The 25,525-nt window shown below is 39.1% G+C and overlaps 1 protein-coding gene across 2 annotated transcripts in view; it reads right to left on the bottom strand.

Annotated features, from left to right (window-relative positions):
• rasa3 (RAS p21 protein activator 3) overlaps positions 1–24,683 on the bottom strand; it is a 34,652-nt gene extending 9,969 nt beyond the window's left edge. For both annotated transcript variants that reach the window (XM_077519535.1, XM_077519536.1), the window contains exons 1-9: positions 24,422–24,683; positions 12,996–13,113; positions 10,871–10,974; positions 9,634–9,728; positions 6,501–6,577; positions 3,028–3,108; positions 2,504–2,576; positions 1,144–1,217; positions 973–1,077 (exon numbers count right to left, since the gene is read on the bottom strand). In XM_077519535.1, coding sequence (XP_077375661.1) covers positions 973–1,077; positions 1,144–1,217; positions 2,504–2,576; positions 3,028–3,108; positions 6,501–6,577; positions 9,634–9,728; positions 10,871–10,974; positions 12,996–13,113; positions 24,422–24,476 — 782 coding nt within the window. In that variant the 5' untranslated portion in view covers positions 24,477–24,683. The remainder of the gene's footprint in view (positions 1–972; positions 1,078–1,143; positions 1,218–2,503; positions 2,577–3,027; positions 3,109–6,500; positions 6,578–9,633; positions 9,729–10,870; positions 10,975–12,995; positions 13,114–24,421) is intronic.
• Positions 24,684–25,525: the final 842 nt, after the last annotated feature.

Genomic DNA, 25,525 nt, shown 5'->3' with positions numbered 1-25,525 from the left:
AGTCTAAACATGACATTCTGATTAATATTACATTTGTGGAATAAGAGTTAAGCAGCAGAATCCAGCCTTTTTTATCCATCTCACGGGGCGGCCATTTTGCCACTTGCTGTCGACTGAAGATGACATTACAGTTGTTCAGGGCTCAGGCAACGACCAATCACGGCTGAAATGTTTTCTGAAGCTGAGCTGTGATTGGTTGTTACCTGAGACCGAAGCAACTGTGATGTCAAGTAGCAAAATGGCCGCCTTCTGATATTGATAAAAACTGCTGGATTTGGCTGCTTAATTAAATCATATTCCACGAAAGCTATATTAACAAGAATACTGTATTTAGACTTGTGGGGCTGCATAGAACATATTGTCAATAATTTTTTTGTGGGGGTTGACTTCCTCTTTAACATTTATATGGTGATTAACTTTAAGGACAACTTCAGAAATTAATATGCAATATTTGCCCCTCTTATGCAAGCTAAATAAGTTAAAGGTAACCACTACAAACTCAAGGCTCGAAATAAGCGGCGGAAGTCAAAATGAGCATTTTATGCCTCATCAAAACAATAATAATTATAACAATATTGCTATAAAACATGGAACCTACCAAAAGAGATATTAGAGTATCTTCTTTCATCAGGAAAAAAAAGCATATTTGTTTTCATTTTGCAGCAATTAGCATTAGACTATAGCTAAGTTTTAATTAATACTCGTATTCCTGTTGAAAACAGTCAACGCCCTGGCTTAGCTCTTATACTCTGCTGCCACCTGCTGGCCGTTTTTTTGTAATAACTACCATTGCTTTAAGCCACCTTTTCATGTCATAAGCTGCATCAAAGCCTTCTGTATGCTCTTGCATAAAAAAAGAAAAAAACGTATAAATATGTTTTTGGGAGTGAAGGACAAAATATTAAAAACGTATTTACACGTTTTTGGGTTTGAATGAGTTAATCTAACTGGTGCGGTACACACCACACGTACCATGCATCATGGACTCCAGATTGACTCAAGACTCTGAGGGGCACCCGCACACCTCCCAGGAACTCATCACCAAACTTCAAGTTGCTGGCATTCCACAGGTCCACCCTGGACATAAACCAGAGGCCACCGTTCAAAGACACACACTCAGCCGATTGCAAATTTTTCACTCACCTCAAAGCTAGTTTGTCCACATCTTCCTCTTCTACATCAAACTGTCGCTTTGTGTAGCTTAAGGGCCGGGTCACCTAAAAGAAGCGGAACCATGAAATACAACAACAACAACAACAACAACAACAACAACAACAATAATAATAATAATAATAATAATAATAATAATAATAATAATAATAATAATCACATTAAATGGGCACATTTTTGGGCTATCGGGTCATCACTAAAAATTTAAATAATAATAATAATTAACTTCCCTTTTCCAACATTTTACAAGATTTTGGATGACTAATGCTGAAGGACTTGGTCACAAGCTTCTGTTCTCGTCCAATCACAAAGGTGTCTTGTTGGTCTCCGCTTCTTCCACACTAAAGTCATCAATTCATGCCTTGCTTTGTATACTAGGCCACAGGCATGCTGGAACAAAAACGGAACTTTCCCAATCTATTCTCGCAAAGTTGGAATCCTATCTTGAGACAGGCATCCCAATACTATTGTTCACGCTGTGTAATACAGCAACTGTTTACTGTGCAAGTTTCAAGAACCCAGACGTTTATGAGTCAGACTTTTTAGTGTGTCTGCATCAATCATACGCTTGTCCTGCTGGCTGGCGGTAGCAGAAAAGGAAGAGGGAGGAGCCACGGGAGGGGTCAACACGGCCGCCGACAACTATCTGACTGCATTTTCAAATGTATGCAGGAAAAAAACTCATTTAGACCCTTCACTCAGGAAAGTGTAGATAAATTCATACAATATCTTATACGGCAACGAAACACATCAATTAGGTTATTTAAAAGTTTCCTAATACTATTAGAAACTTAGAACTGTGGTGAAAATATCATGAACTAACAACAACTCTTAAAAAGATGACCTAATACGACATTTTGTGATTCGAGCACAGAATGTTGTGGAGTGTGTTGTGTAGCAGATAGCGAGATTGCATGACACTAATGTTATTAAACAATCACACAGTTCAAATGCTTGTACTTTGTTCAGTTATACAACTGAATAACTAAACAAACAATAGAAGTGATTCTTCTGTCTAAGATGTGGATGTGATGCAGTTGAGAGAAAATCAAATCAAACCTAATAAATTTCATTTAGTGTGGGTCAGTCAAGTGCAGCATGTCTTTTGAGAAGTTTTTTTTTTTTTTAAGAAGAAAAGATAAGACCACTGTGGATAGACTGCCAGGCCATTTATATTCAATCATATTAAAAAGTTATCAGGGTCACATTGATTTGACTAATCTGCATCCACAAATCTCTGCAGCCAAGCGACAAAATGTTTTGCAGTTTTGTGGTATAATAATGGACCCGTTGAAGTATCAAACGACGACGTATTAGCCTTAACAAACCATACCTCAAAATAGAAAACTTCATCAAACTGTGGATTGTTGGTTTTCCTCTTCACCTTTGTCTTCTTGGCTTCTGACCTGAGGAGAGCAGAAATACAGAAGAAAGAGGTTATTACCTTCAAGTAACGAGGTTTGTAGACTTTACTGCAGTCATTTACATGTTATGTTGCTGTTTTGCATGTTATACTGCACAGTAAGCATCACCTTCCCATTTGACCACTAGATGGCAGCATGCTATTTTGTTTGACACTAAATATGAAAGAAGAAGAATGGAAACAGAACGTGTTTGAATGATTGATGATGTATACTGTGAAATAATGAGTATTGTTATTTTTTTGGGGGGGAAAGCACGTTTTGTTTACTGTTAACGGATAAAAGAATTGGTACACTGATGCGACAATATTTTTGTGTTATCCATTTGTTTAAATTATTTGAAAGCATATTGTATTCCTAAAAACCTGACTTACTTTGGTTGCATGGACATATGATAGGTTCATATCAGAGTATTTTGTGTGCAACGTGTACTAACCTGGAAGGACCGAGTAGTGAGACAGCAGCATAAGGGTCACATTGGCCATTGACAATTGGAAGACCTTGGCACTCCAGCACTCTTGAAGAAACACAAACAAGACAGTTTATTTTTATTTATTTATTTTGTTAATGCATGGTTGTCTTTGCAGACCAGTTTTGTAAAACAGATTCCATTCAGCTGAACAGAATATGTCTGAATAAGAATATATACCCGAAAAAAATCTTATGTAGTGACAGTTGTTATGCCTGCCAGGGAGAAAAGTCTGGATGCATTAAAGTCCAATATTCTCTGGGGACTATTAAAACTCTGTTAAGATCTCAACGATCACTTAATTAGTGTACTAATGCGAGAGGGTCGCAAGCGTAGTTGAAACCACTGAAAAATGACACCCAGCCCAGCAGCCTCGAAAAGCTTTTAGCTCCCTCTCATCTACCTTCTTGGATAAAACCACAACTCCCAGTCGCAGTCAATTAAGTGTTTGTGTATAAGCAGCACAAGGGAACAGGGCAAAAATATGAGCACTTTAACAAAGACCTGCTCATTTTTCTGAGGAAATATTAGTGACCGTAAGGCTTAGCGAGAGGTGAGAAACAAGACTCCTGTGGGATGTTGTGTGTGTGTGGCGAGGAGAAGCTGCTGATAAGTTGATGATACATGAGCGGAGAGTTTATTCCATTAAAGCCCCTTTCCCCGACACTGTTGAAGAGGTCAACGTGTTTATTCAAAATACCGCAATGATAACAATTTTTTAAAAATGTGTTGGGGAATGTTTTGATAATATTTGGAATTGGGTGGAACTGTATTGCCTCATAATGAAAGAAAATAGAAGGGGAAAAAACAGCATTGTCAATATATTTTCGAGAACATATTACTTAAGCTGTTCAGTTGACAAAATTAATGTTTTAATAAGTGTGTCTCACCAAAAGTAAAGCAATATACCAGAACCTTCAGACATACTTATTATTCAATTACAAGGAAATCATTGACAGAGCACTGGCAACATTTTTTTTATGGGTGCTTGTATTTTCAAAAAGGCTGACTAGTAACTACTGCAAGGCATGTGTCTTAATGGATTGCTTTTCTTGTTACCACAGACACTGGCAAGATATAAAAGCGTTTTTAATACTCTCCTCCAAAAATATTAGAACAGTGAAGCCAGAATTTGAGGTTGACGTTAAAAGATGAACATGAGATCAGAGCTCAACAGTTCAGCAACTATTTCTAGGTATTTACAGCAGCATCAGATACAAAATTTATGGTTTAATGGTTTATTTCGGCATTATTGTTCTGTATAGAGAAATGAAGGTGAAACCGTTGTTAGGGGATTGTAGTTTACTTTATTAGTTAGATAGTACTTAAGTGACCCTAAAACTGATTAAATAAATAAGTAAATAAATAAATAAATGAATGAATAAATAGATAGATTAATAATAATAATAATAATAATAATAATAATAATAATAATAATAATAATAATAATAATAATAATAGCATCTAACAAACTTGCAGTCAAAAAAATAAAAAACTAGACTCAGAACAAAATAAAAAGTAATTACAATGAAGAATCCAAAACCATTCTAACCCTGGTTTCTACTTGACAAAATAGAAAGTGTGGTGTCGGTGTTCAGTATTTATCTTCCTGTGTGAACACCAACTGTCTAAAGCTGTCCCCACTCCCACATGACATCATGCTGTAACGGGATTAGCACCCACACAGGACGAGACACCCAGCAGGACGAATCACTTCCTGTGTGTCACGGTGACGCACTACTAGTCACACAGCCTGATGAATTGCACAGCAGATTGTGGCACATCCCCAACAAACACACATAGGCAGTGGCACACACACGCACACACGCACACACAGGGATTCCTAATAAAGAAGAAGGGCTGGGTTAAGCATCTCTAATGCCAGTGCACTTCCTGTCCAATAAGCTTGTTTATGTAACCCCTGCTTGGCCTACTATCCGGCCCCCTCACAACACTGCACGGAGCTCTGACATGCAGCTCAGGCTGCCTGGCAGACATATTTGCTTTCATCCATGCTACTCGATTTTTATTTTATTTTTTTTTATGATAATGCGCTTGTTTTCGGCGCTCCCATATCCTGTCAAAAACAATTCCAGTCCAGCAGCAGGATAATGAATTATAAATCACTCCAAACTGATGCAAAAAAATATTGTGTCATAGGCTAAGCACTTCAGCAGATGAAGGATAAGCTACAACTGGAACTGATCTATGGTTAATAGATAACATTTTAAACTAGAATGACAATCAGTAACATTTCTTTTTGCATTCTGAACCAAATGGAAAAAAAAATGGATGCATGCCTTTATTTTAATTACAGGTATTGATTAAAATTAGAGATTTTTGAGACCACTTTTTTCAGACTAATACCAGTATGAATACTCACCACTTTAGTAGTACCAATACCAAATACCGATACCACAAGTACATAAAATTCCCCCAAAAAAACTAATTTTAGAGAATATATAATATATCCCAATAGAGCATATTTTCCTTAAAATTACATGAAATAAATGGCAATTTTCTATTCTTCTCATTTCTAATTTCTAGCTCATGATGTTTGATACCATCGATACCACATTTTTAAGACTGATACCAGTGGGAGTATTCAACTCAACTCTAAAGTCGTCATGATACCAATATCAAGTACCAATACATTTTCAGACATAAAATTGAAAAAAAACAACAACAACAATGACTGTTAATTTTAAAGAAATTAATTTAAACAGCCACTGCCACCATCGTCAGTACCGATACCTTGAAATAAGGCCAGATATTGGCCCGATACCGAAATCTGGTATCGGTACTCGCCCATCCTTAATAACATTTAGATTAACATTAATTGATTGCATTTTCTTTGGACTAATGTTTTTGTGTGTCTAATTGAAAGCAAAAAATAAATAAATAAATATGAAAAATGGGCGCTTGGCATTCATACTTTGTCCCTATGGGGACCAGGACAGAGGTCAAAACTTCTACACAAATGTTCACTAAAGGAAGCGAGGAAAAAAAAATGCAAAGAGATCAGACATTGTCAGCAGTACGAGTCGTTATCTGGGATGGCATGAGTGAACGACTTTTTATGCCAAGCCATCCATTAGCTAATTCAGAGTGGAAGAAAGTCGAGGCTGGCTGTCCTCAAGCTAAACCGCAGGTGACAGCAGCTGACAGGAAGTGGTGGGAAGTTTGCCTTGCAATGTTGTTTATTACAAAAACATGCATCATGTGGATGCACATCCTGAAGGTTGACATTCTGTATTCCTGGTCAAGACCGCCTCAACGTTTAACTTGTGCAACACTAACTACAAACATGTTTGAATGTACTCGGCAGTCGAAAATGTTTACTCCACATTAGCAGTTCCACGCTATATGGAAGGACTATAAAATATGGGCCCTAGTGTTTGTCCAATCTAATAACAACACAAAGCATGCGCAGAGCTTACCGTGTGGCTAGTTTGTGGTTGATGATGCCGCTGTCTGTGATGACTTCACTCAGACGGAGCTCCAGGTGTACTTTTCCCTGCAAAAGAAATGCACACAAGTGAACATGTTTTTAGTTTTTATCACAAGTTGCAAATCACAAAGAGGAACTGTTCACGCATCAAAGAATAATTCAATAGAAACTGAAGCGCATAACCTTTATGTAGTTCTGTTTTTTTTGTGTTTTTTGGGTGGATCTGGTATGAACTAAAAAAAAGGGAATATTAGGGAAAGTTGTTTTCATATTTGCCTCTGAAACAGCATCAATCATGCACTCCTAACAAATTACGTAGCTAATAGAATGGAATGTCTGAGCTAAAGGGGTTTCAAAATTGCATTATATACTTAAAAGACTCATGTAATTATTTTCTATTTCTGTAAACAGCTTAATCAAAATGAGTTTTAATGGAAAGCATCAGGTCCAGCTTTTACGCTGTTACATCTTATGATGGCACATTTAACAGTGATATTTCTAGACCTCCAGTGGAGGTTTCATACATACACCTCAGTCACCACGTGTGAGCTTAGTGTTATATGAAGGTCGATTACAGAAACATCAAAAACGGTCTTCCTTCAAAAATGAAGCGCAAAACAAAAACACAACATTGTGGTATTCCTCCACCGAGGGAAAACAATCACGCTGAAGTTATTTTTACTCTGGAGTGATTGGATTAATGACATAATGACAGTGTTGGTGCACAACTGTCTCAAAAAGCTCCGTTAATTAACAGCATCGCTATGCAAACTCGCAGGCATCGCGATTTGAGCAAAGGGAGCGAAACACACGCGCACGGGGGCCAACAATGCGTCCTCTATTGAAAATAGAAGCGAGACACTATCTTCTGACTTCATTTGATCTATCTCACTCGCTTTCTCTCTTTAACTCCCATTCTCTTCACACATCCTTCCGCCCGACGCCTCCTTGGATGAATGTGTCTCTGTTTCAGCGAGCTGCTCCAGGGCGACACACACCCCATCTGTCTGCAGATGTTACCATTCACTGTTTTTCGGATCCTAACTGGGGTGTGTATGCGAGGCTGCGTGTGTGGCTGTCTGTGTGTGTACTCCTGACTGTGCATACATCTGTGTGGGTGAACCAGACGGCTGAATAGTGAGTAGAGGAACAGTAATACATGTGGGGACAAGTGCAGATATGGACCACAGGAAGCTAAATCCTGAAAAAACAACTTCAGGATCAGGACACCAAAATTTCTAGAATACCAAATCGTACAAGGCTCCACTCAAGTCCCAAATAATCCTATTCATTGGAAACTGACATACAGTACGAGTATAAAAACAAATTAACCATTAGAGCGCTCAAGTTCTAACTTTCACCGGCTGCTGTGCACACTCTGTTGCTAATGCTAAATGCTATCCTGGTTGACAGTTCAACTGCGCTAAACAATGCAATGCACTCATAATTTTGCAACCTTCCCGGTAGATATTGGGAGCTAATTGTGTACATACATGCCGCTAGAAATGATCACCTTGCGTTGGCTTTAACCAGCTATGTAGCAGTGGGACTACATTTCCCAAGATTCTTAGACACGGAAGCCGGAAGTAGTTCTAGTTTCAGTATAGCATAAACACGCTTGCTGCCGGTTAGATGTGGATGCGAATGAGAACGCAAATGTGAATTTGGAAATAAATAGGAAGGAATTTAACAGTTAAATTCCATTTTAATATAGGAATCGCTATGACAACTGTGTGATTGACATACACATGGGAAAAAAAATGAAACGCCGGAACGGGACCTGAGTAATATTGGGGCAAAACAATGGCGTTGGCAAAATTGGACTTTTTTTTTTTTAACCTTTTTTTTTTTTTTTTTTTTAAATAACTTCAGATTTAAATAACTTCAAAAGGGCATCAAATAAATTCCCAAAGCAGGAAAAAGCTTTTTAACCCACAGTTTGAGATGGTAGTTTTGATATTATGCATGAAGAGCACTGATGAGAAACGATAGTAAAGTTGAACCCTGCAATGCAGGTTATTCTTTCCTCAGTCTGTCTGTTGCTCAACAATGAGTCACAGTGACAGGAAGTTTTGCTTTAGCTATGCTGCTGGCATGCCACTGTATCACAGACAAGCATGTCCCCAGTCTTGACATCTGACAGGAACAGACTGATCGACTGTAATTGTCCTTCAATTGCCGCATGAAGCTTTGGACCATAGCGAAGCGTTACAACGTAATCTTATCTGACATAAAAACGGTTTGTGCTTCAACTTAATCATGAACATTAGTTCATAGGTTTTTCTTTGTATTTTTTTTATGGGTGCGTTTAAACACATCTGCCATGGTTTGGGTTGGGTTTTGGTTCGTTTTTTATTTTTTTGCTTTTGTCAGGGTTCTAGTTTTGAGTGTTTGAGTCTGTCATCATATGTTCCTTAAGTTTCTGTTATGTTCTGTTTTCCTTGTGTGTCTCCCTTTGACTCGTCAAGCATTGTCCTGCCCACCCGTGTTTGCCTGACTTCGTCGTGTCAACCTATCTGAACGCTCTGCCAATTGTGTCTTGCACCAGCAGTGTCTCGTTGTGTCAATTAGTATGTGCATATTTCATCTCTTGTCTCCCCTCTGTCTGTGTCGATTCATTGTCATTTTCCTCATGTCATGCTGCCGGTTCTGTTCCACGCCTTGTATTGTTTTACCCTTTTGGACTTTGTTGTTTTGGTCTCTTAACTTGTAGCTCATTTTTGCCTCCTCCTTTTGATTAAACATTTTTTTTGACCGGATTCTTTGCTTCCTCGCCCTGCTTCCCTACATTTGGATCCACCACCACACGCCTGACGTGACAACAGCTACAAAAGCTAGCTACAAAAGTGTGACACGACAATGAATGAGAGGTAAAAGGTGGATTGGGACCATGACTAACATGACCCATATTTAATAATTGTTTGATGATAGAGCAAGAACTCAGTTGTCATTCAGTTCCACTAGGACTCTTTGTTGTCACAATTTAACACAGATGAGGTCCAGTAGCATTGTAACGTGTTTACTCTGGATTCACTGACAAAAGGGAGCATAGAAGATTACAGGAGAGCTATTTAAAGAGTATGCACAGTAAATGTTTGTGCATTCCCTTTGTCTGTACTGACCTGCACCTCTGAGTCAGCGCTGACAGGTTGGAGCTGGAACCAGGTGTCTTTCCCGTGATATTTCTGTAGGTCTTCTTTCTTCACCGCAACCTTACCTAAGCACATCATTGCAAGTCAGTATGACGAATGAGCTCAGAAAGAAAGACATCATCCACATGCAAAAAAAAAAGAAAAGCGAAAACGTTCAGGTGTAAGCAAGACGAGTGGGTGTGAAGCATATCACAAAAAGGGCAAATGATCACAGATGCTTAGTTTTAAAATTGAGGTTCTGAGATGTTGCAAAGGGAAAACAGATGGTTTAACAGTAGTCGACAGACTACTGGCCAACTATTGGGAGAAGAAGAAAAAGTCTCGATTTTATGCTAAGTTGTAGCATCATACAAAAATCTGTTATCTCATTGTCATTACATGGCTAAAGATTTGGTTGAAAATTAAAAACCACATACACATATAATTGCCGAATATGTGTTTCTTGAACGTTTTTGTGGTTGATACTGACAATATCAATACTGTAGCGCATTTGAAACTTTCCATTCCTTCTGTAGTAGTAAACCACAGACACCAGCTGCACTTCCTGAATCTTATCTGACAGTTGTTGACGCATACACCACAGCACACCATTTGAAAGTGACGAATCCTATAAGCAAATGACAATTTGACAGGGTTGGTCAAATTTTGCATATAAATATTGAATCATAAAATGTGCTGTCTAGTTGTGAATGAGTTAATAATTTGAGAGCACGAAACCCACAAAAGAAATTGCAGTTGAAAAGTAAAACATGTTAAAAGTAAATACAGTACTATTGTAAATGCTGTTTAAAATTGGCATGACGGGTTTTAAATGCAAAGTAATTTTAAAAGCTTCAAAAATAATTTTGTGGTACATTCAGGAGAGAGGGCAATTATTTAAATTATTTATTATGTTGACGGATCAGCCAGAACAGCTGTTGCATGAACAGTAACTTCTGTGCCAATTGTTAAATTACCCAGACACTTATTTCAAGATGTCATGTAGCAATAAAAAAATAAATGTAGCACGTACTGTAAAATAATTGCCCTGACTTCATTCCACTCATTACATTTTACTAAATAAACTCAATGTGGCAAATAGTTAAATTGCAAAAAAAACAACAACAAAAAAAAACACCTGTCCTAATTCCCCCTGAGCATTACATATGTACATGAGACTGTATCTGAGATGTTTTATTTGCCAAAAACCTTTGAGCATTTCACCCACCGATACTTGAGTCCCTCCTGAAGACATCCCTGTCAAAGATATAGAAGGAGAGATGTCTGAAGCTACGTGGAATCTCACAATAGAAGTCTTCTCCGTAGAACGGACTGTTGGAGAAAGGGAACACAAAAAAATATATCACATTGTGATGTGAAGGAAAACCTCAAGGCTTAACTAAATCCTCCTCAATGTAAGAACGTTTGTCACCTGAGATGTTAATAGCTCTAGGAGGTAAAATTACAGTACAATGGTGCAAGATGTAAGAGGAGCCTTCACAAGCACAACAAAACACAATTTGTTCAGTTGTGATTTCATCGCATGCACAGACATGTAAAACAGATCAGCATTAAACATGGCAGGATTAACGAAAACAACAGTTGAGAGATGACACAGGTAATATTTCCCTCCAAATTTGTATTATTACGTTATTGCATCAGATTATCATCAAAACTAACAAGCCAATAGAACTAGAATAAAACGCAACAGGATTATAATAGCCAAGAAAGACATTTAGATAAATTGTATACAGTTAATAAGTAAAATTGTTTTGTTTATCTCTGTTGTCTCATTTTGTGACACATTTGCATTTGAAAGCTTTACTTTTACTTTTATCTTTTAAAATTTGCACGTGCGGTGTCTTAAAATACAAGAAACAGGAGCACGGTGGGCCGTTAAATTCCAATTTCAACGCCCACGGAGGAATGTACCCTCCCCCCGTGGAGCGGACATCACATCCGGCTATTGCTGATTGACAAGTGGAACTGCTTTCGTGCAGTCTTGCACACAATTGGATTGAACTCTGTTGACATGTCTGTCAGTCAAGCGCGGCAAAGTTTACTCGCCGTCTGCCGGAATTGCTATATACATTCATTTCGAGTACATCCTATCATACTGTACTTCTGTTCAGTTGTTCTATTTGTTAATGCTTGTAGATGTTGTGCTTTTGGTTGTGTGAAGCACAATGAGTTGCCTTATCTATGGCACAATGAGTTGCCTTATGTATGAAATGTTCTATATAAATAAAGTTACATTGCCTTGAATACCTTGTGTGATAATTGGAGAAAAACAAAGCAAGAAGTGTAAAATGTAAGGATAGAGGAGGAATCTGGATACAGACCAAGGCTATTTTATAGTTAACAAAAACTGACAAATTAACAAAAACAAAAAAACAAAAAAAAATTTGTTCATGAAATATAATAAAAATGCTTACTAACCAGCATAGTGTAGATAAAGCACTTTAAACCCATTAACCATAACTACAATTAGAGCGAAATAATCCTTCGTTTTCGTCTTTGGTCAATTAGTCTTACATTGTTCGTGGTTCGTTTTAAATGTTTTTCTTTCGCTATTACTGCACGTCCGTACAGGAGGAAGGTCAAACAGTCGTTCGAGAATTGTAGTTTACGTTGCTTTATTACACTTTTCTCAGTGATCCTTTTTTTCCCGTTTTGCACCCAACAAATACGCCATATATTAAAACTAAAATTAATAATAAAACAAAAACAAAAAAAAATTAAGCATTTTTAAAAAAAAATAAAAACTACAAAACCTGCTCAAGAAATTAATTAAAACGAACTGAATTTAAAAAAGAAAAGTCAAAATGAAATAAAATATGAACTCCAGTGTTCCCTTGCTATAATACGATTCACCTTTTGCGAGCTCACTCCTTTGTGGGCTTTTTTTTTAGTGCATGTTTCTTGTTTGTTTGTTTGTTTGTCTTTACAGTAGTGTACCTATATATATATTTTTTTAATCTATGTGGTTTTTAACATTGTGTGTTTTTTTGGGTATTTTTTGCAACATAGCCCCAGTGATAAAGGATATGTTTAGGATATGTTTTTGCGGCTTTTGCTTGAACCCTGTTACACACGCAAGGCTAATGCTGTACTGCATGATGTCGTGAAAATCTCTGATGATTGTTATGCTCGCTGTGATGCACAAACAAACTAACCCAATTTATAAAGTAACAGAAATTTCATTTGTTGGTAATATCAACAACCACATGAAACCTCATTCTTCATAAGTGTTAATTGACGGGAACGTTTCAATTATGTCTTTTATTACGACTTCCTGCCCACACAGACAAAAAAGAACAGGAAACAGAAAGACGGCAGGATAGCGGGCATACCAAAGCGACTTCTCCACAATTTTGGTTCTGAAGACTTCTTCTTGGTCCAGGTTGACAGTGCAGTAACAATCCCTCATCCTGTTTGGCCCCGGGTATGGAGGGATGTTTTTAGCTTCTCCTGTACAGCGAGCGAGAAAAAAACAGAGAAGAAAGGTGGTGAGCGGTTATTATTCAGGAACGCTACGGTAGGCACTAACAAAGTGTTTACTCAGGCACGATGCTGAAAGTGATTATTTATTAAAGAACAGTGACAGTAATAAAATACCCTTATGTAAGTGTGTACACCTGTTTATGTTTTGAATGAAACACACATGCTTAACACACACCTACATTACCATTACATCATCAAAGCGCATAATGAGCTTAGTTCTCGTAGTGTGGTTACTTCTAAACGGGGTGCGCTGTCATGTCATGCTCTCAGACAACCACTCAATAGGGCATTTATGAATTTATGAATGGTGTTATTGCGCATCATTGTGTGTGTGATGTTTGATCTGTGAATGAAACGAACTTGAGTGGGACACTTCCTTCATCCGGCCTGCTCGGTGTGTTCCTCAACCATATGTGACAAGATAGCACTCCCTTTCACAAGAATGTGGTCCAACCACCCACATCGACACGCTTGCATGCGCAACACGTGCACACGCAAACATACACAAAGGTGTTGGTGTCCCAGTTGCTCATGAGGAATATATTCTCCTTCCAAAAACCTCATATCCACAGCCTCGGTTCCACGTGTGTTCGCCTTACTCGCGTGTGCAGCTACATCTGATGAGCAGCAAATGACAAAAGCAACAACAAATCTATCACCAGTAGTTCAAGCTTTGACACAATAATGCCTTCATAATAACAGCACATTCATAAATATTAAACCTTTCATCAACAGAATTATCTATTGTAGAAACAGATCAGAGCAGCCGTTGCAAGAGAAAAATGAGTTATAAGATGAACCAGGAATTTACTGTACACAATAAACGCATTCCTGTAAGCAGAGATATAATACACTGCACTGTTTCCGTGTGCCTGATGGGGGAAGGGGAGAGAGTTGACTTTTGACCCTGAAGAACTGGCTGTAAAACAGCAAACAGATTCTCTCCGTGAAAGGACATGATTTATGACTCAGTTTATAAGTGCATGAATAGTAAAGACATTTCATCAATTTTGCACTTGCAATTGCGTTTCCATGGCGAGCCTTGGGAGCCATTTTTATTGCCACAAACATGTATTTTGGTGAGTATATTTACTGCTTCTGTGCACACAGTGACAGTTTGAGGGATGTGTTTGCAGAAAGGAACATTTTTCATGTGTCATCATTTAGATGACTAATAATGCAGGTGATTATGCACTTGCACTTGTGTGTTATTTTACCCACCCATCACTTTCCTAGGCAATTGTGTGATAAACACATTTCTAAAGTTAACTTCTTCACTGAAAAAAACGCAATGAGTATTTTTATTTTTTTTACTTATGCTAAAACAGTCATTTAAATTGGAATATTTTTTATATACAATTTTGGACTCTTATTTCTTTGTTTTGAAATGGGAGGAAGCCAATGTTCACAAAAGCAAAACATATAAAAATATTTAGTTGACTTGCCCAACTTAAAATTTTATCAAAATTTGTTGCCTTGAAATTTTGTGTTCACTTTTATAGTGTTCGGATTCCCAATGATCGACAAAAACAGAAAACTAGCATACAATCAGAGATCAATAAATACACGTTGCAATTGTTAACTAGAAAATGTTGAACCAATCTCACAGACTTTTAAAACAAATAGATTACAGGTGTGTTGATAGTCCCAAACTTGACTTTTTGTGGATATGAAGGACTATGTAGCCCTTCCAGTACATAAGCCAATTGCAACAGTAAAGGTAAGAAATTGTGAAATTGTTCTTATTGTTTCATTTGGTTAGTGTAAGAAAAATTATCCCATTGAGGTGTGGATTTTATTTTAATGTATCATAAAAAGCAGTAATGGCATCAGATGTGTGGAACTGTAAAGTTACACTACTATATAGAATCTATAATGTAAGTTTTTGCTACTTGTTGCAATTAAGTAAAACCCAATACATAAATGAGATTATTTGGTTTTAGAGGTAACTAGACTGAGGCACTGCTTGGACTCACGACAGTTCAAATTGCCTCAAGGATCTTGCTGTCCTATTTTGTCTGGCACTACACCTTTTTGCTCCAGGGACTCTATGGTCGCCTCTTCTGGAATAACTATAGAATAGAAGACATCCTCTCTGAAAGTCTGAAATTATATATAAAAATAATTTTATCAGCCCGGCCCATACTAATATTATTAACGTCACCTTACTAAAGCTGTACAAGAACAAATGGTCTGAGGGTAAAAAGCACATCTAACACGTATTCATCTCAACCTTCAGTTCCTGATACAAAACGGACGAAAATATACAAACCACAAAGGGACAAGCAACGGATGAAGTGCCCCACATGGGAGTCTGTTACAATGCAACCGAAGGTAATGTGTGACTCTCTGGGGGCTGATTCATACATCGCAGTTCACAACAACAACAACAACAACAACACGTCATTCACAATTTAATGATGCCTGAGGTCTAAAAATGGGATTCCTACCACACTCTGCTAAGTACAATTGTTTCTATCAATCATAACGGTTCATGAACAGCAAAGTGATGGTCTTGCTTTTATTCCCTTCTATTGTTAGATCTCCCGAACCCACTGAAACATCCTCCTTGCGCTTCACTTTGATTACTTATCCTGTCACATTCATTCCATCACTCAGCAATAATCCCTCATTTCCGATTCCCTTCCAATATTTGTTTTACTCTCATCCATCAACTAAAATGTGTTTAAATGACTTAGCCAACAAAATCTACTAGCGAGCACAAGTTGAATACATCATCATACATGTTCCAAGAATTGTTCTTCCTGAATCATGTGTCAATCATACTAAACACGGTTATTGACCTTTATAACTCTCTCTCGCTGCCTTTCAATCTTCTTCCTCTTTGTAGCTTTAATGGTAGTCCATTGCTTCCATATTCCTCTTTGAAACAAGATTAAACTTCATTTATTTTTACTTTCCCTTCCATCACCCCACAGCCCCTCCTTTCTTTCTCCAGAGGAGCTGGATTTCATTTTCTCTCCTCAATATTAAAAACTAAGCAGACAAAAACAACAGCTTTCTCCTCTCATCATCCAATGCTCATCAGTGCTGCTGTCTTTTGGGAATATCTTGCCCTAGTATGTGAACAAAACATACACTGCTCTTGGAAGGTATGCGTAAGTGTACTATGCACACAAAACAAGATGAGCACGCATGACAGAAAAACAGAACAGAAATACCCAAGTAAGTGAAACTGGTACACGTACACAATAAATGTACAATAGGTCAACTCTCCATCTGATTACATTACAGGAGAGTGCAGGAGGCGAAGACGGACGTAAGGCAGGAGGAAGCTCAGGCGGTTGAAGCAATGCCCTCAGTGAAATGTGTTGCTTTGTTAATCTTCCTTCTCTGTTGCGTGTACGGTTCCAGCAAGGCAACTTGTTATTCTAATCTGCACTGACGTGAACACATTCGAGGATATGCAGGCATGAATATTTTCAGTTGCTGTTCACGCAACACACATAGAAAACATGGGCTTAAGGAAACAAGTGGGAATGCCAGTGAGAGAAAACTATATGAATCAGTTGTAAGGGAGAACAATGACTGTGGAAGAGAAAAAGAGACTGAGAGGGGAGTGGGGAACAGCTAGCATTGGAGAATGCTACAAGAGGAAATGAGATGAGGAGAAAGGAATTTCAACTGGATCCAAGATGTAGTTGAAAGCAGCAAAAACCTTAGTTATGATCCAGTTGTGTTTGTGTGTGCATGCGTGCGCGTGTGAAAAGAAAGCCACATAATTGTACAATTACCTGTTAACAATACTCAGTTCCTACTTACTTCTATGAGCTTTATTTTTATTTAATAACGGTGTCAGGCCAGGAACGGAAGTACAACGCATCCTGTAATGATTGACACACAATGCAAATATACTTATTAATCATGTGGCTGCAGCATACCCTTATTTTCACAATAAGGTCTTATTTTGACATCCAAGTATTTATGTACATATTTCTCAACAGAATGTCAAACAATAGTAACACCATGATGACACATGAACAGTATTCAGGCCACGAAGTCAAATCTTAGAGAAACAACCACTCTGATTAAATCAAAAAGTTAGTAACTGGTTCCTTGGCTCTAACTCCTGATGCGACATTTCCCCAAATGCAACTTGACACTTTCTTTCGTCAGGGCCTCCTTGACAGGTAAACATTCACATACTTCGAATCCACAAGCACGGCAAGCTTGAGGTACAGTATTTGTGCAAGGAACACAATGACAACAAAACAATCATTACCTTTTACTTACTTTATCTTTTCAATTTTTTTCCCCCTCAGGGCACTTACAAACTATAATTAAACGGAAACCATGTTTGGAACTTGATGGTTGAACCGCTGTTTCTATTTAGAACACATTACTTCCAATGTGAACTCAGATGACCCCCTTATGACATCACCAGGGTTGTTCAGTTATTGTGACTCGTTCCAAAGCCATTGAATGTAAAATATGCAACAGCACTACACATCTCTTCCAGTTCCAAAACCACTACAAATAATAATGTTCCCACATAACGTTCCCATCCCTGAAGCTAACAAGACTGTCTTTTACATAAAGAGACAATCTTCAGATTATGCAAGTGTACCTTGTGAATTGTCCGGCGGCAAGTGTATTTTGCTACATTTTAAAAATACAGAGGACAATGGCGAGAAATAAAGGGGAGAGATCGCACCATTCACTGACTGCACTTGCGCATTTCACCTACAGAGACAGTTATAGTTATAAATTTATACATATATACAAAAAAATGACTCTTCATATGAAAAGAGAGGTATAAACTACATTTTTATTTAGACATTAGATTAGACATTAGAATTTTCTTTTTATTTTCCAGCAATTTTTTTTTAGTAGTGGCCGGCGTGTGGAAAAGTGTATTTACAGTTAATAACTACTCATGCAGCACACCAAAGTCCCTGGGAAAAAAACTGTATTGGGTTACTGATCAAACTCATTCCCATCTTGTGCTGGCAATGGCTAATGTTCACACCGATCTGGTAAGTCTCAATGGAAAACTTGAGTGAGACAAAAATAAACAACCACAAACATGCGCTCAAACACACATTTGTGCAGGGACATGCAAGTTCACTAAATATGGGGAGGCTTTAAACAGGAGGATATGATAGTATTCAAATGTTTGCTAGGCAGCTTTATTTGGACTTTCAGAAAGAACGATGCTACGAATTAAGTTTGTATCAGAGGATTGGAAACAGGCTACAGACTGACAAACAAACATGCATGAATCCATCCATCTATCTATCCACCCATCCATCTTCTTCCACTTATTCGGGGTCAGGTCGTGAGGGCAGCAGCTTAAGCAGGAAAGCCCAGACTTTTCTCTCCCGAGCCACTTCGTCTAGAGCAGGGGTGTCAAACATAAGGCCCGCGGGCCGGATCAGGCCCGCAAAGGGGTTTAATCCGGCCCGCGAGATGATTTTGTAAAGTAAAAAAAATAAAAAAATAAAAATTGTAATGCCAGACTAATAAATCAGCCGGCCATAATCCAAACATAAATTCGTAATCTCGCAAGCATTCCTCAGATGAGCAATGCAACTTGTACAAGGAATCGTCCTAGCGTCATTATTTTACACACAACCTAAAGTTACGGTTTGTTTAAATTTTTCTAAAAAAAAAAAAAAAAAATTGTAGACCGACAAACGTATAAATATGACACAAATTCAATTACTGGTCACAAATACAAATTAGAAGAATTAACGTCCTTATATCTTCATTAACTGCGCCAGACATTGCATTCTGTGAACAATATATATGCAAAACAGGTCGATTTAACACATCCGGAACTCATACTGGCAAAGTGTTGCCGTGTTCCATTGGCATTCCTGTTACTTTTTTGGAACAATAGATTACAGCTGAGCTCCGTAATTTAGGGCTGGTCCACAAATAGCGAAAATCTGCGTAGAATTGATGGCAATTGTTTTTATGTTATATACCATTATTTTACTGATTCGGCCCACTTGGTCATATATTTTCCTCCATGTGGCCCCTGAGCTAATATGAGTTTGACACCCCTCGTCTAGAGGAATTCCCAGGCTAATTGGGGGAGATAGTCACTCCAGTGTGTCCTAGGTCGTCACCAGGCCCTCCTCCTGGTGGGACATGCCTGAAACACCTCTCCACGGAGGCCTGATCAGATGCCCAAGCCACCCCATCTGGCTCCTCTGAATGTGAAGGAGCGGATGACTCAAATTATCATGCTATCTCTCAGAAAGAGCCTGGAGGAAGCTCACTTCGGCTGCTTGTTTCAGGGATCTTTCAGTCATGACCCACAGCTCGTGCCCATAAGTGAAGGTAAGAACGCAGACGGACCGGTATATCGAGAGTTTCGCCTTTCGACTCAACTCATTCTTCACCACAACAGACCAATACAGAGATCTACCAATTCAACTATTGATCTCCCCCACTCCATTCTTCCCTCACTGATGAACAAGACCCCATCATAATAAAATTTGTCACTTGCCCGTTGAGGGAAACTGCACCCTTTTCCGACTGAGTACCATGGTCTCAGATTTAGAGGCGCTGATTCTCATCCCAAACGCTTCAGTGAGAACTTAAGATTAAGTCTTGATGAAGCCAATAGAACAAACATCATCTGCAAAAAAACGCAGATCACCAAAACCCTCACGAGATCACCTGGAAGACATGGTGGAACACCGTCCGCAAACATGTATACTGGATGGGCGCACTCCAATGCACTCTCGAAGACCCTGCCGAGGATGTAATCCAGGGTCATTTTGGCAACAAGAGCCAGATCCAAAGTTTGCGTAGCTTTTGTGCGGCACAAACCGGCATAAATGGAGCAATCCGGGAGCGTGGAATCCACTAAGCATGCGCAGATGGTGAAATTCATCACTAACTGCGCTGCCAATTAACCAGATTGTGCCCCGGCGTGCCGGTGGTTTTCGTGTGTACGTAAATGACTCAAGTCAGGTAATTTGCATACATTTGTAGGAGATATAGCCTACCTCTATGCAAATTAGACTGATTGATAGCGTTAATAGCCACATGGAGTTTGAGTGACACAAACAACGTATATGTAAGGCTGGTGTAAACTTGGCGTTTCCTCGATCCTGTGGATCATGGCAGCAGTTTTTGCAGCACGGAGAAGGCAGTGCCCGTCCCCTTCACTCTGATCACGCACGGGTGCGTAGGGTGAGAGAGATGTGCGGCGGGGTGGGCCAGCGTTTTACTATGTTGGTTTACAACACGACGTAACCTAGGCTGATTGGCGATCGCGGTGGGTGGGGGACATTTTGTGATCATTTTCACGTGACAGATGCGTACTGTATGCCCACCTCAACCTCTGAAAATATATATAAAAAAATGATTGCACCAATAATTAGTATTTTATGGACATTAAATGAATGAATGACGTCACTGTCGTCCTTTCCGCTCACTACAGCTTAATGGCGCTAAATGAGGAGAACGCTACTGCACCCCTCGGTCCAAGCTCGCTTTCTGATCATTTCATCTTTCTTGCAACTGTTAATTGACATCTTCTTGGCACATATCCTTTGCAATGTGTTGTAAATCAGGTGCAAATTTGCTCCTAGCTGTCAAACTTTGTGGGCGTGTTTGCGCTGGTATATCATTAGAGCAATATCCTTAGTGAATAGGACGTTAACAGGAAGCAAGCTGCGGGTGCAGATGTGGAGCCATTTTGAGCGCTGTTAGCGGACGCAGCGCATTCTTAGTGGATTTGGCCCTGTGTCTTTTAAACCACAACGCAGTGAAGTCTTCATGCTTGTTATGCTACTTTGAGCAGCTAGAGGTCACCCTAGGGAGAGATCACATCTCCAACAGGGCATTTGAAGGGCAGCACCAAGGAGCGGCACACTCCAAACCCATTATTTACCCCTTCTAACCCTGCATGCTGGGCCTACTGTGGCCATTCCTCGCTATTCCAAGTACTTCTTTCTCATTGCGGCTAGATCACTGAGGACGAGCTGCTGTGCCCGAAACAATCTCTGCGTAACAGTCAACATTAATGTTGACAGAAAACTACCCATATTAGTTCCCAGAAAACTTGCTTTCTAGGACAAGGCAAGGGAAATGTATTGGGATATTAGAACTCAAGTAGAAGTCTTCCCATGAAAATCTGCTTCACTGGCATTCCTCCTCGCTCAGATGCCTCCTATTCAGTCTGGACAGGGGGAGGTTCGGGAACCTCTGTGAGACAGCTGTGAAGAGGGTGAGGGGAGGAGAAGCGGAGGGGTTTCTGTTGAAAGAAATCCACTCTTTCCTTTTGGGCTCAACCCTGCCAAAGTCAAATTGCCACAGGCGCCTAAATTCAGCTTTCTTAGCACAGTACCTCTTCACACCTCAACTCATTCACTTTCATTCACTGTGCTGTTTTCCATCACATCCAAAAATACACTTGAACTGTAAAAATGCTATAAAATGATAACAACATGCTGCTTGGTCAACAACTGATCCCAACTGGATTGATCGCAGAAAGGGGTACAATTTCTATGCTGTATTGGGCATAAACATTAATTATGCTGCACAATATGCAACATTTGCAAAATATGGGAACTTGTGCCAACGCCAGATGTACGTGCATTGCCTGTTTTGACACATCATATCAACATTTGATTTAAGTTTGTTTGCACTGATGATACTGAAATCCACCCTGAACCCTTTTTAAGGCTTTATTATTCATTTTATTGATAAGTCATCCATTTTGGTTCAGTCAAGAAGCAGTTTGTTTTTTGAGAATTTGCATTTTGCTGGGAGTGGTCATGCACATTGAGATGTTTATGTATTGTAGACTCTTTTGGTTCTATTTTCGTGAATGGTGTAAATCTTTAAGTGCTAGACCTAGAGTTGGGCATTGAGAATCAACAATTGAGTGGAATCGTGACTATTCCAGTTCTCCCGGAATGGGTCAATTTTAAAATGTGAGCGCTAAATTTCAATCCCGAGTTCGCCGCGCGGCAACCATTGAACACGAACGAAGAAGGACTAGCAAATTGTCTCCAGTCTTCTGCTTACTATTCAAATATGATAAAATATCTCCGGATACACAGAATAGAGTTGATAATGTTGAGGTCTTCGACCTTCCTGTGCTGCCTCTAATTTGGTACTTGGTACTGAAGCCTGGTCAGAATCGGGTAAGGATTCCAAAAAATTATGTCTAATGCTAACATTGAGCCAAGAAGTTAAACTGGAGCTAAAACAGTGGGTCAATACACAAATGCAAATGGCCAGCTATTTAGCTTTTTAGCTTACAGCACACGAGGGAAGCCAACATACAGTGTTTGTCAAATTTTGAACAGTTAAAGTTAAGTGAAATGCATGTGTTGTAGTTAATTAGTGCATATAGTTCCACCTCCAGCTGTGCCACTGAGAATCCTGCTGCCTATCGAAGTACTGGCAGAAAAAGCGTAGACCGCTCCTGAATGTGAGACACCACCTCTGTCCCTCTCTGTCCCCCACCACATCTGCTACGTATTAGCTTGATGCCATGCAGGAAAAAACACAATTCTTCTGTAGTCTAGTCCAGCCAATCAGGAAGTGAATTGGGGGGTAGTTTCCTGTTTCCTGTTTTACAGACAGTATGGACTCCCAGTACTATCCCTTCGTGGGTTACGAAAATCATGTGTTCCTCCGGTAAACTCAGGGGAGTCATCATCTGGCAGACTGTCCCAATAGTAAGCCATCTCCTAAACAAAAATGTTCAGGTATGAGTCATCAGCCAACTACACGCCAAAGACAATGTGGTGAAAACAGTGTGACGCAAGAGTTGCACAGGTCGGTAAAGATCACACAACATGACGGCTGCTAGGTGACTGCACGGTGTAAACTGTACTGTTGTCACTGTATGATATTACAGGTGGAGGACTGACAACTTGAGCATGTAACTGACAAGGCGATAACAGGAATACTTCTTATTAACAAGATTTAAATCTATTTTTGCAAGGATACACATTCAGGAAGGTCCTCCAATCTGCTTTAAGCAAAAATAGATACATTTATATCTCAATGTATGATTGTAATGTATTTCTCACATATGGAAAGAAAAGCTTCAGAAACGCAGTCTAATTTTATATCATCTGGACTGTTTTTGTTGAACGCGTGTGTTGTCATTTAATTCTCTTTTTTTGTTCCTCCCTTCTGTCGCGCGTTAGGAGTCAAAACAATCCGGACAGCACAGACAGGATGAATGGGGTGCCAGATGTCAGTGAGATTGTTCCTTATTGACCACGAATAACAATTAGGGCAAACACAGGAAATGAATGTGCCACTGAAAACTGAATGCATTAAAAAAAAAAAAAATACAGTGTGCACCAGGCCTCTCTTTGAAGAAACATTAATAATTTGAGCGGGGGTGGGGGGTCATTTGACTGACCCCATCTTAAGTGTGTTGCAAGCATCTAAAAAAATAAAAAATAAAAAAATAAATAAAGAGAAAACGCTTGAATTTGTGGCTATCAAGTATTTGACATTAAAAAATATATGAACATAATTACTAGATCTGACAAGAGTTAAGCTAAAGATTTCCTATTTTTTAACACATGAAAGACATACTTAGAATAATTTGTATAAAAGATTTTAATGACTGTAAAATAATAGAAGGTTTATGGAGCCTTCAGCTTTCCATAAGAGACGGTTAGGTTTCTTATCGTGTAATCACTGAAGCTATCATCTATTATAACCTATGGGATACACATCCATTCAGTCTAGTACACATGTAGCCTTGAGGCAACTTGTGCTTCATGTGCTGGAATGATCATTTCTAAAAGGGTCAAGAAAGCTCTAACAGAGCTTTCACTGTAAGATGCATTCAGCATTTATGGCTTCATTCATAACAAATAGCGGAATGCACTTACAAGTCTCTTGCAAACCAGGATATCCACTAGAGAGAAATCTAAATATAGCAAGCTTTTGCAACAATCAATGACTAGCCTGTGGTGGTCGTTTGGGTAGAGGATTGTTAGGATGACCATGAGAAGATTCAATCTACAAAAAAATGTTGATACATAAAATTACATATGCACAAATGCACGCAAATAGGCAGCTGCTACATTCCCACAGTCCCCCACAGCCACAGGGCTGTAGAAGTCTCTTTTCCACCGCACGGTCATTTGTTGTACAGTCTAAACAGAACCGCATGTGATTTGAATTAGAATAACATTAACAAGACAGATCTGTCCCGCTCCACAAGCATCGGTGCCTTTCTGGCCCGTTAATGAGGAGCCATCCATCGAGGGGCTCAGATTGGGGGTGGGGATTTTTTTTTTTTTCTTCTTCTTACCTATTTTTATTTTAACGCTCTGAAAAACCCGAAGACCTTCCTCTTCAACCGCCATGCTCTCGCCGTCCCTCAGTTCCCTTTAGCCGGCTGAACAGAAGCGGTCCTCCACGCTGGTCGCTTGTAGCCTCTCCAGCAATGGGATATTCCAGAGGTTTTGCACATCTATGCGCGCATAGCCGCGATCACACTCCGAGAACCGCGCCGCTGGCTGATTGAGAACAAGAGGACCGCTACAGCTCTCTGTCCGTCACGCAGCAGCAGCAACAGCAGCAGCAACGGCAGGGGGCGGGGACTTTACGGAGCCCCGCCCACTTCTATAAGGCGTGATAGTGGTAAGGAAGTCTGTTGAAAGGACGAACAATCTTAAATAATCCAGGGGTGGGTAATTTAAATTACCACGGGCCAGATATATGACAAAAATGCTATTTACATTTTTAATGCGTGTACAGTATAAAAGATCAACCAACAACTACGAGCTTGAAACAAACAACAAAACCATGTTGTGATTTTTTTCTTCAGTACAAAGGTCTTTTGCATAAATAAATACATAAATAAATACCACTCAAGGATGGTACAAAACTCTTGAACAGCAAACCAACTTTAAGTGCAAGAACTAATTTTGTGTATTTTGTCACAAAAATCAGCTCACTCAAAATTTTAATATTATTAAGGAACGTTTGAACTGCATATTCCAACTGTTGTAGCATAGGGCTGTTACTGTATAGGAACCGGTGTCAGTGTATGCCATCTAGTGTCATGTATGCCATCTAGTGGCGAATAGGGATATTACAAATTAAAACTACAGTCGATATGTGCAGTTCACCACCCGTGAATTCACATATTTACTGATTTTACCTTTTTTTTTTACAGGAAAAAAAGTATATTGCATGTTTATTCGTTTTTTTAGGGTTGTAAAAAAATTCTGAACCCACATTTAAAAAAATAATAATAATCAAGAGGCCATTCCCGTGGGCCGCCAGTTGTCCATCGCTGTTTCTAATCAGAGCCGATGCAAAATCTTTATAAAGATATATGTCGAAATGGTGTAAATGTTCACTTTTGATTGTCCATCAGAGATATTATTGGCATAAGTATTCACAGTTT

This window comes from Festucalex cinctus, chromosome 4, assembly GCF_051991245.1.
Source record: "Festucalex cinctus isolate MCC-2025b chromosome 4, RoL_Fcin_1.0, whole genome shotgun sequence".
NCBI classification, from domain to species: Eukaryota; Metazoa; Chordata; class Actinopteri; order Syngnathiformes; family Syngnathidae; genus Festucalex; species Festucalex cinctus.
This window is presented reverse-complemented; position numbering and strand designations above follow the sequence as displayed.